The 15901-nt window shown below is 44.6% G+C and overlaps 1 protein-coding gene across 8 annotated transcripts in view; it reads right to left on the bottom strand.

Annotated features, from left to right (window-relative positions):
• CUX1 (cut like homeobox 1) overlaps positions 1-15901 on the bottom strand; it is a 373287-nt gene that overhangs the window by 155979 nt on the left and 201407 nt on the right. For all 8 annotated transcript variants that reach the window (XM_066274464.1, XM_066274469.1, XM_066274467.1 and 5 more), the window contains exon 4: positions 14514-14592. In XM_066274464.1, the coding sequence (XP_066130561.1) occupies positions 14514-14592 (79 nt within the window). The remainder of the gene's footprint in view (positions 1-14513; positions 14593-15901) is intronic.

Genomic DNA, 15901 nt, shown 5'->3' with positions numbered 1-15901 from the left:
GGGGAGACAAGAGAACACACCCAAACCTGGAACAGGAATACACAAAACCTCAACCTGTCTTCCCTGCCTCTTCCAATTCAACATGCTTTATTGCCATGCCAGTTCCATCCACCCAATGTAACAAACTTGCAACATGTTGTGTTCTACAATCATCCAATAGTTAATTCCTAAAGCACTCTTTGGGGCACTTACAGAGCTCATTATGCAACACAGGACTCAAAGAGCATAATTACAACAAACAACAACACAGTCACCTGTATTCATTTAGCACCTTGTCCTAAGTAAATGCAACATTATATCATTAACTCCAGCCATCACAGTCAGGGTTGGGGAGGGGGCTCTGTAATATCTGGTGCTGCTTCTCACTTAAGGGATAGGGGAGAAGTTGGCCAGGCAAAAGGTATGAAAATTCTTTTTTTTTTTGTACTTTTCTGAAGCTGGAAACGGGGAGGCAGTCAGACAGACTCCTGCATGCGCCTGACCGGGATCCACACGGCATGCCCACCAGGGGGCGATGCTCTGCCCATCTTGGGGCGTCGCTCTGCCACAATCAGAGCCATTCTAGCACCTGAGGCAGAGGCCACAGAGCCATCCTCAGCGCCTGGGCTAACTTTGCTCCAATGGAGCCTTGGCTTCGGGAGGGGAAGAGAGAGACAGAGAGAAAGGAGAGGGGGAGGGGTGGAGAAGCAGATGGGCGCGTCTCCTGTGTGCCCTGGCCGGGAATCGAACCCGGGACTCCCACACGCCAGGCCAATGCTCTACCACTGAGCCAACCAGCCAGGGCCCAGGCATGCAAAATTCTAATAAAGATTTTTGCTTCCTGAACTAGCTGCCTACTAACTTATCCTGTCTCTCTCTTTTATTTATTTTTTTTAAGTGAGAGAAAGGGAGATAGGGAGACAGACTCCCACATATGCCCTGACTGGGATCCACCAGGCAACCCCTATCTGGGGCCAATGCTCGAATCAACTGAGCTATCCTCAGTGCCTGGGGTCAATGCTCAGAACTACTGAGCCACTGGCTGTGGGAGGGGAAGAAGGAGAGAAGCAGAGGGAGGGGAAGAGAAGCAGATGGTCACTTCTCATGTGTGCCCTGACCAATAAATGAACCTGAGATGTCCATATGCCAGGCCAATGCTGTATCCACTGTGCCAACCACTAAATTATCCTGTCTCTTCAAGTCCTAATTTAACAAATATTTCCGAAGCATTTCTATGCTCTGGGTAAGACTCAAGTAAGGTACTGGGGATAGACATTCGGCCATATCAGCTGGGACCAACTTCACAACTTCACAGTAGAGATAAACCATGTTCACAAACAACAAAAGTAAAATGAGATGAGCCATGCAGATCAGATGAATGGAAGATCACTCCCAGAGAGAGAAACTGGGAAAAGCAGGGTTTTTTCTTTGTTTTTTTTTTATTTGTTTGTTTTTTTAAAGACAGAGTTCAGACCCCTGGAGACTGCGGGGCAGTTAGTTCACGTGGAAGAGGCAGCATGCAGGGGCAGAAGGAGCAGGGAAGAGCCAGGCACAGTTCAGTCTCCTGCTGGCGCCTAAGTATACATTCTAAGACATCAGAACTGCTCTCGGTGCTGGGGGGGACACGATGGTGAACAAACAAATCCTTACTCTCAAAGACTTGACATTCTGAAGTGAGGGAGATAGACAAAAAGCAGAACCAAATAAAATAGAATACTGTCATGTACTTCCAGGCAAGAAGAAGAGAGGAAACAGAGTGTGCAGAAGGGGAATGGGTACTGGAGACACAACAAGGAGGCTCTCTTGGGATGTGGACAGCGAAGAAAAGAGACAACGAAGATCCCTGGCAGAGGACACAGCATTGCGGAGGTCCAGAGATGGGTGTGAATGTGGCATATTCAGGGCATAGGGAGAAGCCAGTAATGCTGCAACAGGGGAAGGGAGAGTGGCAAAGCACAAGTGTTCAGGGAGAAAGGCCTGGAGCTCAAGGATTTAAACAAAAATATGAACACAATTGAGAGAAATGAATATGTAGAAAGACTAAAATAGAATTCTAGAGCTGAAAATACATGTCTGAGGTACCTTGTTAGTGCAGTAGGTAGCATATCGGTCACATCAGAATGCAATGCTGAAAAAGCCAGAGGACCGAGTTTGGATGCAATTCTACTCCTAGAGGGAAAAACCATCAGAGAATAGGACTCTTGCAGGATGAGCGAGTGCAGCAGGAGAAAAAAGCTGCAATTCTTCGAATCATAAAAAGGTTTGTTGGTTTTCTAGTTGCAAAGCATTTAAGAGTTTTAAGCTTAAAGATGGGTTATAAACTTTTTTTAAAAAAGTTAATTATTTCAAATTAGCTGTCCTGTTCTGTGACAGCAAACAGCTATCAGTCATATGTTGTCTGGCAAACATTAAAGAAAATAAACACAATCAATGTCTTTGAAGTCAATGTAATGTTTTAATACTTCGTAAATATTACTTCTTGAAAGAAACCCATCTATTGTGACACCATTCTGAAAGTGGCTATTTGGAAATGTTCCCATCATTATATAAACTATGGGCAAAGACAATATGGTCTACAAAAATGTCTCAATCCTCTTATCATATGAGAGTGAGTATAGAATAATGGTTTAGTAGAGTATGGGGCAGATTGCACATGTTCAAATCCCAGCTGTGCCACTTAACTAGTTGTGCAACCTTACACGAATTACTTAATATTAATTACTAAGATAATATGTTCAAACACTTAGAAAACTGACGGGCATGGAGTTAACACTCAATAAATGTTGCATATTATCAACTAACTCAAACCTGATGACATATTTGCCAAAAGAAGCTTCAAACCATTTGTTACTAATATAAAAAAATACAGTATCTTCTGACTCGTTAGCAGGAAAATTGAGTATGATGTAAAATTCAAACTAGCTGAATTTCAACAAATACCATCTTATAACTGGTACACAGGTTTCAAGAGTATGAATCATCTTTTCATAAAGATAGCCATTAATGCACTGCTTTTGTTTGGATCTATGTATCTTTGTGAGTTATTTTTCCAGCCATTTATGACAGCCATTAAAACCAAGAATAAAAATAATATAACTGGGAGACTTCTGGTTCCGGTCATGACAAATAAGCTGATATTGGACTTACCCTCTAGTTATAAACAACCAGAATATTAGGCAAACTATTGTATAAGAAACACCCATTTACAGTTATTGGAGAACTGGCAGAGAATGACCGTGATCCTTGCAAATAGGGACACCAATGAGGTGAGCCCTACGGCCATCCTCACTTTCTTCCAGGAAGCACTTTCTAGATTATGGCACAGGGAAGAAGGAACCCAAGTATAGCACTGAGTCTTCTTAAGCTGAGAAGACAGAGATCTGAAGTTGGGAGGCTGAGGTAACTGGAATTTGTAGGGTAGAACACTGGAAAGGAGAAAGATATGCAGAGAAAGAGTTAGAAAAATCTGCAGTGAGTAATCAAGAGCATGTTGCTAAAAGACAAGGGACATATATATGCACAGGGTGCAAGTCCCCAAGGCTGGACAAAGAACTACAAGGAAGGCATAAGTGAACAAGCCCAGAGTTCAGAGAGGGTTAGAAGACTTTTGAGTTGCAACTAGCCACAGTGGAGACACTTGATGAACAGCCAGGACATTTAGTAGAGATACCGGAAGGGCCACACCAGAATGGAGGTAAAAATTAACCTTAAAGTAAAGGCTATTCCAGACCCACTCCCTAAAAGCTTAAAAATAAGCTTCAGAATGATGGAGCTGATCTGCAAGTGATTTAAATGCTTGACAAAACGAACTTTGACACTCTTAAGAAAGAAAACAGTAATCAAGATAGTATGATATTAACATAAGCATAGATCAATAAAATAAAAGAGGGCCCAGAAAAAGACCTCATGTCTATCATCCATTGGTTTTTCAATGAAACTTGACCTTACGTTATACCATCCATCAAAATTAATTCAAAAGTGCATCATAGGCCTAAAGGTAAAAGATAACACTACAACTTCAATAAAAAAAACACAGGAGAAAAAATTTATGACCTTGGGCTGGGCAATAATTTCTTCTTCTTCTTCTCTCTCTCTCTTTTTTTTTTTTTTTTTGGCTAGAGAGACAGAGAGAGAGGGACAGACAGGAAGGGAGAGAGATATGAAGCATCAATTCTTTGTTGCGGCACTTTAGTCATTCGACTGCTTTCTCATGTGCCTTGATGGGGATGGGGGGGAGGCTACAGCAGAGCAAGTGACCCCTTGCTCAAGCCAGCGACCTTGCGTTCAAGCCAGATGAGCCTGCGCTCAAGCTGGTGACCTTAAGGTTTTGAACCTGGGTCCTCTGCATCCCAGGTTGAGGTTCTATCCACTGTGCCACCGCTTGGTCAGGTGGCAATAATTTCTTAAGAAATAAAAAGCAAGAACCAAAAAAACAAACAAAACCCTCCAATAAACTGGACTTCAGTTCATTAAAATAAAAACCCCCTGCTCTTCAAATGACAACCAACTGGGAGAAGATATTTGCAGGACAACCCATTAAAATTTTTGTAAGACAACCCATAAAAAATGGGCAAAAGGTTTAGACACTTTATAAGGGAAGATCTATAAATGACCAAAAAGCACATGAAAAAATATTCAGCATCATCAGTCATCAGGAAAATGCAAATTAAAACCTTGACAAAATAGGCTATGCGCTCCCTAGGGTGTCTAAAATCGAAGACTGACAATACCAAATGATGGAGAGGGTGCAGAGCAACCAGAACTCCCGCGTGTATTGTGGGAGGATAAACACACAACCGCTTTGAAAAAGTTTGGCAGTTTCTTTTCTTTTGTTTTTTTTTTTAAGCAAAAGAGAGAGACAGACAGACAGGGACATACAGACAGGAAAGGAGAGAGATGAGAAGCATCAACTTGTAGTTGTGGCACTTTAGTTGTTTATATGTGCCTTTACCAGGGGTGGGGGTAGGCAGCTCCAGCAGAGCCAGTAACCTTGGGCTTCAAGTCAGCAATCTTTGGGCTCAAGTCAGTGACCCTGGGATCATGTCTATGATCTCATGCTCAAGCTGGTGACCTCGGGGTTTAAAACTAGGGTCCTCAGCATCCCAGGTTGATGCTGTAACCACTGTGCTGCCAACCTGGTCATGCTGAAAATAATTTGGCAGTTTCTTATCAAGCTGAACATGCACCTACTACATGCCCCAGCAATTCCAATCCTGGGCATTTACCTGAGAAAAATGAAAACCTATGTCCACATAGCAACTGTCCATGAATGCTTTAGCAGGTTTATTCAGAAGAGCCACAAAGGAAACAATCCAAATTCCCATCAGGTGGATAGGTAAGCAACCTGTTACATCCCACAGAGTGGACTACCATTCTTCAATGAAAAGGTCCATGAGGCCAGCAACAAGATGAATCCCCAACACATGGTGCTGAGAAAAGGATCCAGACACAAGAGAACAAACCCAAGGACTATATGTGAAACTCCTGAACTGATGAATCTCACCTACAGTGACAGAAAGCAGATCAGCGGTTGCTGGCATTTGGGGTCAGGAGGAAAAGTTTGAGGAATAGAAATGTTATATATCTTGATTGTGAGGGTGGCTAAATTATACAATTAAAATGGGTGTATTTTCTTCTATGTTAATTATGCTTCAATGAAGTTGATTTTGAAGTAGAGTATTATAGTGAGAGTTTTCTGCAATCCTAATAGAATATAAAGTTTAAGTCCTTTTTATTCTTCATCATATCCTTTAATTCTATTTTTAGTATGATTTACAATGTATTTAATACACTACAGTAATTACATATGTGTATCAGATAGATAGACTGACAGGAAAGAAAGGAGGGAGAGAGGAAAAATATGGTTACAAATTCAAAATTTTTACTGTTGGGGTAAATGAATAAAAGCAGTTTGCAGACTGTGACTTATACCTATTTGGCTGCTGTGCAAAGGATGGACGGATGAGGTGGAGTGAAGGTGTGCGTGCTAGGCAGCAGGTAATGGTGGCTGGATGAGGGTGGTGGTGGGTAACGTGATGAGTGGCCAAATTCAGGACATATTCTGGAGGCTGTGTCAAAGGTCTTACTGATAGACTGGCTATGGAAGGACTTCAGGCTGACTCCTGTATTTGTGGCCTAAGCCAGGGCATGAATGGTGGTGCCATTTACCTTCCTGGACAGGGCAGGGGAGAGGGGCTTGGGAGAAATGACCTGTACTCTTGTGGTCATGTGGAGTTTGAGAGCCTAAGAGACACAAGAAGTCACCCAGAGGGAGCTCGTAAGTGGAGAAGAGGAAAAAGCTGAGAGTCCTGAGAGAGAAGAGTGAAGCCCAGGTGGGAGGTGGGTGCAGCAGGCATCACCAGCTCTCAGAGCTTCTGCTGTAATGGGAGTAGAGAGCTAGCCAGTGGCTGGAAGATGTCATCCTCGTCTAATCACACATGTTCTCAGTAAAATATGAGGCGTGGAAATCAGAGCGGAGAGGAGGTCTGAAACAGCATACAGATGGGGGACAGTGGACAGAAGGTCGGGGCCAGTCTATGCTGTGTAGATTACGTGAACTAACTCACTGCGGGCCTCCCAGGACTCAGGCGTGCTCTGTTTGGATTCCCTAGATCACTATTATACACCGACAGCCCCACCGTCGTAGTGCAGGTGAGTCCTGAAGAAGGACGAGGCCAGTGCTGACCTCGTGGAGAACCACAGAGGCGGGAAAGCAGGGCTTCCAATCAGGTGGGGTGATTAGGTGGGGCCGAGGTGTGCCGGAAGGAAGGGGGTCGGACAGAAGGCCAGACCAGTGGGGAGCTGCTTTTCTGAATATTGTGAGAAACCAACTTCATAAAACCCGAGCCCAGGTTTGCGCAGGCAACGGGGCTGTCCCCTGCCATCAGCCAGAGGGTGGATGTGGCCCTTGTGAGTGCCATCCCTGTGATGACATCACAGTGTGGCAGACGCTACTTTTTTGCCAGGGCACTCTAGGCTAATGTAATCATATGATTACATAATTAACCCAGCTGTCTCATTAAGAAAATCAACTGGAATTCAGGGCATAATTAGTCATACAGCAATTAGCATGCTGATGAGCAACTGATGAAAAGCTGTCTAGATATCAAGTGTGCCAGGACCACCCCAATTACAGCAAGGGGGGATAGAGGCAACACAATGCCCCATGCAAGTGAACCAAGGATTCCCCGTCTCAGTCTGAGTTCTCACACTACAGCGCAGCGCCGAGGCACAGAGGGAGAGCCCTGAAGATGGAGCAGCATGCAAAAGCAGCAACAAGTGATTCAGGCACCTATCTCGTCATGTTTGCCTTTCTTCAAAACGTTTATAGGTGTTTCCTCAGCCTGCGGACATACTGTATGCAAAACAGAGGCTGACCAGGCTCCAAATTTGTTTTAACCTGTTCAAGGAGGACGAGCAAAGTTGCCTCCTTGTCTGGGCTCCAGTGTTGGGTAGAGCATACTGTTCATCCTTTGGTCCCAAGGCTGCTTGGAAGCAGCCCGGTCCCACAGCCCAGGGAGGAGACAGGAGGCACGTGTAGGCCACAGCCTTCGTTCTAAGGCTGCAGCCCTGGTACTACTACCTTGGGCCCGTTATGGTGCTGGAGGTTGATTCTTTGAAAATGTTTCATGAAGGCAAACTGCGAATGTGTAAGGGGAACCCTGCCATCTGGGCACCTGAGGTTACCAAGTTGTCTCTGGAGGGGCCTGGGCACTGGCTGCCCTGCCAGCACCAGGGGGCCAGGAACACACGAACCGGAACTGCCTTTCAGGATCCAGCTGGAGCGGCCCATTTCCGCAGCCTTCAAAAACGCCACCAAGTGGCCCGTGGGCTAAAACCTTGATGTGAGAAGCAAGGGGTATTTCCAACCGAACTGTAAGACTGTGACACCTTTCCCAGGAGTCATGCTGTGGGGTCCTTCACTGAGGGCCAGACAGGGAAGAAGAAAGAAGAAGGAAAAGAACGGCATTTCTTAACTGAAACCAGCAGCGAGGAGCACAAGGGCCTGGCTCACTCTCTTACTCTTAGAAAGCAGTTCTCAAAAAGATAATGTTCCACTTTATTTCTGGATTCTCAAATGCTTGGCTGATGGGGTATTCACCAGCAGAGAAGGTTTTCCTAAGGCCAAACTGAAACATGGCTGCAGGAGCACCTCAAAGCAGGGCATTTGAGAGTGGGTTCTGAAAATGTCCCACGTGACGGGCTCTCTCAGCCAGTTCTCTTTCAGGACTTCAGAAAACTCACACCTTCTACCTGCAATCGCAGGCCAGCTCTCTATGAACACAAAGTGAGAGAAGTCAGGCATGAGACCCAGTTCTAGCAGTGTTGCTTGAGCCCATGAATATTTTATACCATTGATCATAATGTGCTTCCTAAGATTTAAATCTTAAAATAAACTCTTCCAGGCACTGCCTTTGTATTTGAAGAGTTTGTGTTAAGGTGTGGACGTAAACCACACCTTAACAAGGAGTGAAAGATGCTTCTCTTTATGTGGGGGCAGGGGGCACAGAGAGAGGCAAGGAGAACTTACAAAGAAGTTCTTCCATGAACTTTGCAAACAGAGCAGAGCTCTGCAATACTAAGGTAGGAGCTCCACCAACATTGTCTCTTTTTCTTCTTTCCGGGAACTTAAAAAAGATACCATTACTGAGATGTTTTGGGGACAAAGATGTCACAGTTGTCTTTTAGAAAAATTATTAAGTGTAGATAAATACTCAAGTGACCAGTGCTTAAATTATCTGTAATACACTAATAAGGGCTATTAGAAACTAAGATCGCAAGTGGATTTTTACTGATTTAAGCCCCCCCCCCCATTGTTGAAATAAATGCATGCTCATTGTAAAAAAAATCTGAAAATTATCAAGAAGCAAGAGCAAGTCACCCACGCAAGGTTAATTTCTGGTAGATTATGCATGCCATCATAACTTTGCTCAGAGCTAGTAAAATTCCATCTATGCAAGAGCCTTTAAGAGGAGGTCATTCCAGAATATTTCCAGCTATCTGAGAGGGTCACATTTTAAGTCTAGAGGTATTTCTTTTTTTTTATTACAGTAAGGAATGGGGGCCATCTATTTAACCTATTTAATTATGAAATATTTTCTTTAAAGTACAGTAGGGTCTTCCATCACCCAAACAAGCCACTGAGGAAGGGCACAAGCCAAGTCTCAACTGCATTTGTACCTCAGGCCAAGGGAATGCATGAACATGACTAACTAAACATCACTCCTTGAACCTGTTCTCGCACACAGCATCAGTGCTGTTGACACACAGTCACTGAGCTCTGTCTCACTCGCAAATACAGATTCCAATGCAGAAGGGCACTGACCTCCTGGTTAGAGGAACTCTATCTCAGGGGGCCTTCCCCAGGTGTCCTCACCACGTCAGGTTGGCAGATGGCTTCAATGCTTTTCCTCATAGCTAATTTTTAGCAAATTAATAAAATAAATCTCAAAGTTGTATTAAAATAAAAATTTAGGTATTTGCAAATTTAAGCTATCCCTGTTGATCATATACATTATGATATATAAAAAAAATCCATCCATGAAAAAATTGAGTTGAAGCCATCTATCAACATAAAATTGTAACTTTATGAGTCTAAAACTACTCTTACTGCTATGATGTTGATAATAAAGGCAAAGAACATTTTTTTCCGAAATGTTTTATTTTAATGATTTTAGAGAGATGAAGAGAGCGAGAGAAAGAGGGAGAGAGAGAGGAACATGGATCTGTTCCTGTATGTACGCTGACCGGGGACTGAATCGGTAACCTCCACACTTCAGGATGATGCTCTAACCAACTGAGCTATGCAGCCAGGACTCTGACTGTTGTTCTAATTGACAATGTTCTTGCCCTGGTCCGTTAGCTCAGCTGGTCGAGCATCATCCTGAAGCGCAGAGGTTGCTGATTCCATCTCCGGTCAGGGCACCTACAGGAACAGATCATGTTCCTGTCTCTCTCCCTCTTTCTCTCACCAAAATCAATGAGTTAAAAAAAAAAAAAAAAAAAGAGGGAGAGAAAGAGAACAACAATTAGAGATGATAACAGAATCAAGAACAGGTGGCTAATTCTTCAAATCTTTTGTTGGTCTTCCTTTTCATCCTGAAAGCCATGCAAACAAGGAAACCATGTAAACAAGTACTGTTTCCAAAGATGAAGGAAATATGCTGTGCTAACTGAGTTCTGGGCTACGGCTGCCCTCATCACCTTCCACCCAGTGTTCCTCCTACACAGTTGAAACCCGTCCATTTCTCTCCAGTTTCACTCCTGCCACCTGAAACCAAGTGAACTCATCTCTCCCTTCCCACATCACCTTGGACCCCTTTCCAAATCTGTTGTCCAAATTGCAGGCAAGATGACTTTTTTATTACACATACCTGATCATGTTATTGCCCTGCTGAAAATTCATTAATGATTTGTCTGTTAAAGTCCACAATCCTTTGCATAATCTACCAGACCCCTTCCTGCCTTTGCAGCTAGAGGACCACATTGGCATATGCTCTTTACTCAGATATAACTATTAACAGTGCTCCCTTGACTAAGGGCAGTGTCTTGGCTTGAAGGATACAGTATCTGGCCACTCTCCTCACTGCGCCCTCTCCTTGCTCACCAAGCTCGCTGCCCCAGGGCATCTGCCTCTGAGCCTGTCCAATCCTACTCATTCTATACTTATGCCCAATGGGTCCTGCCTTCCAAGCACTTACCACACCTAAAACTCAATAATTACTTGTGTAATTACTTTTCAATGCCCACATTCCCACCGGACTCTAAAGTCCATGAGAACAGGAAGCTATCTGGCTGGTGCTCACTGCTGTATCCCTGCAGCCCAGCATGGGTCCTGAGACACAGGGGGCAGGAGGGCATCTGAGGTGCTGACTGAGAAGTCCCAGGGAATGAGGGTCACGGCAGTGTGGAAGGGCGCTGTGCTCTGGCTAAAGTAGAATATTTATGATAAAAAGCATCATGAAAACACTCTCAAATTAACTAGGGAATGTGCAGTGATCCCGTAGCAGATGAGAAGGAGCATACACATGGGATCTTAACTATTTTAACTGTTCAGAGAACTCATCAGGATGAGTATGTACTTAAATGTTTATCCAGTGTCTTTAATAAGAAGGAGCTTTCGGAAGAGAAAAATAACATTACGTAGGATGTTGGATGTGGAAGCTGAAGAAGAGGGACGAGCTGGCTGACTCCAGCGAGCTGGGTGGAGGGAGACCCCATGCTTGGTGCTGGGTGTGGAAAGCTTGGGATGCCAGCAGGACAGCAGTCACAACAAATGCGGATTCTGGATATCAGTAGCAGCCACAGAACCCACGGCCTCTGAAGCACATACGCTGGTCTGAGAAACTCCAAATGCTACATGTTATATAAATGTCTGTGCAAGCAGGTAAATCTTTATAGTGACCACCAAGCAAAACGCGAGTTCGGAGAGCTATTAACCAGCTCCCACTCCGTGAGATGCCTCTGTTCTCTTGCCATTTAGGTTGTTAGAATGCTCCAGCATGTCTTCCTCCATGGAAAGTATCAACATCTGGAGTATGGTTCAACATGAACAAGTTAAAGCCTGAGACCAAAAAAACCTCAGAAAGCATTTGAAGAAATAATTTGATCCATTAATTCATTTGACAAATATTTATGGAGTTTCTGCTACATGGCAGGCACTGGAGCAGACGCTTGGGAAATAATTAGGGACAAGACCACATTGTCCCCGTCGCTGTGCCCAGCCAGAAACGAAAACAGCCGAGTCCCAAGTTGTTCTAACAGAGGGAAGCAGGCTGCTGGGAGCAGGGCAGGTGTGTGAGAAGGGCACACCTGTGCTGAACTTGGGAGGTCAGGAAGCAGCATCTCAACAAGTCAACCTGTAGGAGTAAGACAGATGAGCTGAGAAGGGGCCTGGCCTGCCAGCAGTGTGGGGAATATGTTAGCCGCCTGGCATCACAACTGTAGACTGGGGGGTGGGGGTGGGGGTGGCCTGAGCTACTGAGTGGAGGGCAGAAGTTGGGATGGAGGGAAGTGGATGGGATTGAGAACATTCTGAATGTAGAATGGACAGGACTTGGTGCCTCAGTGCTCAGTGTGAGCAGCTGGGTGGGAGGTGGTGCTCTCCCTAAGAGAAGGAACTCAGAAAGAAGATGGCTTCATCCACACTGGGTGGTTTCAGGGTGCCCATCAGCCATCCCAGGGAATAAGCTGGGATAATGCAAGCTGACACTCAAAGTGAGAACTGGACAGAGATAAAGCTTTCAGAGTTACCAAAGTGACCTTCAGAAAACTTTGCTGTGGAGGACTCCAGGGTGGCTCTGTGTCAACGGACTCACTGGGTCATTCAACATGTCCCACCTGTGGTATGCCAGGTCCTAGGTGCTGGACACAGAGCAATAAACCCAAGTTGTCTTTAAGAACCTTTCAGTCTAGTTGAACCAGCAGGTAAGAAACAAGAACACCCACAAATAGATAGAATTTCCCGAAGGGGCGGCAATGGGGACTGGGTCAGCCAGGTTTCGGTGCCAGTCTCCATGGCTCTGCCTCTTCCTGGGGTGGCTGGTTGGCTCTTCCTGGGCTCCTGAAGCTGGGCCATATGGCACCTAGCTGAAATACTGGTCCCATTATTCCTAAGAGCTCCTTGTAGTTTTCCAAGATAGTGTGAGTTGATGTTTCTTGAAACTAGAAGACTTAATGCACCTCACCGATGTCTCTGGGTTTGGTGGGACTGAAGCCTAAAGCACACAGACAGTTAAGGCACCTGACTCCCCACAACGGTGCGACTGTCAGTAAATGCAACACTATTGACCAGGCCCTTCCTGTAAACCTCAGCCACAGGATTACTTCATCTGAACAGTAAGACTTCAAAACACAGGTAGAAGTGCTCCAAGCTCCACTCAAGCTTCTCAAGGAACTTGCTAGAATGTCAGACCACAGCATTTGTAAGAAAGAAATACCTGGATGTGGTAAAAGTGATCTATGTGGCATGCAGAGAGACTCTGGTTGACTTCTATTATTGCAGAAACCATCAAATATTACTCGCCCCCACCATCTTAAACTGAAACTGCAAACTCTAATTCTCTGGCCGAAAATGATAATTACAAAGAATATCATCAATATGGCAAAATGCTGATGGGGTAATGTTAAGTGAAAAAAGCGGAAGGTAAATATGTGCCTATATCATGACCAAAAATTTCTATGGAAAGTATAACGTACATGAATAAGGTCTGCCCAGGTGAAAAATAGTGTTGATTAAAAAAAAAGCCTAATCTTTTTTTTTCTATGGGAAATTAAATGGAAAATAAAGGCAGAAAATGAAACCCAGCCATTTGCTAAAGTGGCTGCCCAATTGAGAAACTTCACTAAGAGAAAACCTAGGTAAAAATTGGACTTTTAAACAGGAGAGTGTAGTTTATTTAGAAAACAGCAGCTAAAGGCTCTCTGGGTCTTTTCTTGGCAAAGAAAAAAATAAGCCCTTTTAACTAAGTCACCAACACAAAACTTGCATTTGCGCAAGACCACACCAGCTGGACCACCAAGGTGCCAGTACCCAAGAAAGATCACACCCTGGCATCGAATGACCCATTTGCTGGGAAGCAGTCTTCTCATGAGCCTCGGTTAGAGTCTTCAGGGAACCCCTGGTTGGTTACAAACTCTTGCAGAAAGTCAAAAGGCCAGAATTTGGAACCAAGTGCTGAATAAACTCCTAAAACAGCAAAAGTTTAGAACAAAGAAAAACCATTCTCCATCACTAGCCTGTTCCCCCACACTGTTCCATTTCAAAGATGAGAAAACAGAATTCCAAAAGGAAAAGGAATATAACGAAGACCTCAAAACAAGGCCCTCACAAGAGAATCTGAATCTCCCTACTCCCTGTCCCAAGTGATTTCTGCTGCTCCTTGCTTAGGGTGATGTCTATTAATCTCAGCACCCAGATGGGACAGCAAAGCCCAAGTGGATCTGAATTAGAATGCAAGTTCAGATACAAAGGAGACCTGTTTCAGCTTTGCTTTGTTAAAGTAGTTCTAGTAATGTCAGTAATCCACATATTTGGTTGCAACTAACTGGGCTACCACTTGCCCTTGGCTATAAACCTTAACCAAGTGAAAGACTTGGCCAGTTCCCTAGATGACCTGGGAGGGGATGAGGCATTCTAGGTACCCTATTAGGGCTGTTCCTGAATGTGGAATCAGTCAGCCCAAAATCATGAATATATACGACATCTGCAGAACACACACATAGGTTCTTTCATCTCTGTGAAATATACAGCATTTTATACGAAAGATAAAGGTAGTCCCACAGATCTGAGTTGCCACATTTGCAAAAGCATTCATTCATTGTAGGTTATGTGATGATTTTAACAAAAGTGCATCTAATTTCCATACCTACCCAAAGTCTGGGTTTTGGAAAATTCACATCCCCAGAACTTCGGTTTCATGGGGAAATTGTCATTGATGGCGTAATTCTCTTAAGAAAGCTGAGAATAATAAGCCTGAAACCTACCAACTCCCAGACACAATGTCCACTGGTGGGTTTTCAGTACATGGGCTTACCTGGAACATCAATCAATCTTTTGTAGACATTCAAGAAGGCTGCCTCAGCTTCTTTGCTTCTTTTACTCAGTGCATCAATCTGAAAGGGGATAGAAGAAAGAAAAGAAAAACAAAGAGCTCAAAATTTGTCAAGAGGTAATTTAAAAATCATTACACATCTAGTAAGTTCCCAAGGCAAATGGAAGTCTGATTTCTCCATGTTAATGCCAGGCAGCTGGGCCTTCAACCCCTTAGAGGAAATGTCTGCAAACATACAAAAGAGAGACGATCCATGTGGGCCCAGCTCCGGAGGGTGCAACAAGTCAGGGGCATCAGCTTTGAGAAGAAGCTTTTTGCAACACTGTCCCATCACCCGAGCGTGGGCTTTCCGCAGAGAAAGTGGCCCAGCACCCTTCCTGGTCTCTTCCCTTCTTTTGCCAGTATTAGTATTTACTAAGAGTTGACTGTGTGCTGGACACTGCTGGAGGGGGGGAGGAAAGGGACAGCTCCTAGCTCCAGGATCTCGTAGGCCAGTAGGGGCAACACGTATGTAAACAAGTAATGAAATCCCAGTGAGCAGAGCCATGGGGATGCAGAGAAAGGGACAGCAAGCAGGAAAGTAGGTAATGTCTGAGCAGTCCCCGGGAACTGTCACCAGGGTGGAAAGGTGAGATACTACACAGAAGGGGAAGAGCACATTTAAACACTCAGAATACTGTTCTTAAATCTGGGGACTCATAGGTCATCTTTAAGAATTTTAGGAAAGTCAAGGATTATCTTCCTAGAAATATAACCCCCTACCCCCCCCCCCAACACACAGTTATACATTTTATTTAGAAGACGGCATGTCTGCAGTGTTCTCCATGGGATCAATTAAGAACTCATGGAGGGGCTGCAACATACCAGGGACTATGGGAACATAGATACACGGGGAGGACTGGTGGGCGGTGAGACTGGACAGGTGAGGGGTCAGCTCATGAAGGGCCGTCGGTGCATGTGGAGGATGAACTTCATCATCTGATCATGTCAGAGTGGAAGGACAGGAGGGGGCAGGAAGGAGGCCACCATTCAGAGGCTGATGTCTCTGCTCAGGTGAGTACCGTGCAGGGCAGCTGGGTGGGGAGGAAGAACACCAATCAGAGAGATTAGGGTCCACTGAGTTGATGTGAGGCACAGATGAGTCAAGGATGGAGCCCAGGTTTCTAGCTAAGGCAATGGCTCAGTTTCAGTGATGGTGGCCAGGACTAATGTGTCTCATGAACTAACCCAGCTAAGCCATTTCCCTCCAGTGTAAAGTCTATCCATCAAAGAAAGGTGACTTACAGAACTCCTGAGTATGCCAGACACGGATCCAAAGAGCCTCTGACTGTTAGATGGACTCAGTATGTATTTTGCTCACATAATGCACT

The sequence above is a fragment of the Saccopteryx bilineata genome, chromosome 4 (assembly GCF_036850765.1).
Source record: "Saccopteryx bilineata isolate mSacBil1 chromosome 4, mSacBil1_pri_phased_curated, whole genome shotgun sequence".
NCBI classification, from domain to species: Eukaryota; Metazoa; Chordata; class Mammalia; order Chiroptera; family Emballonuridae; genus Saccopteryx; species Saccopteryx bilineata.
The sequence above is the reverse complement of the archived record's forward strand: the minus strand, read 5'-3'. Positions and strand labels throughout refer to the sequence as shown.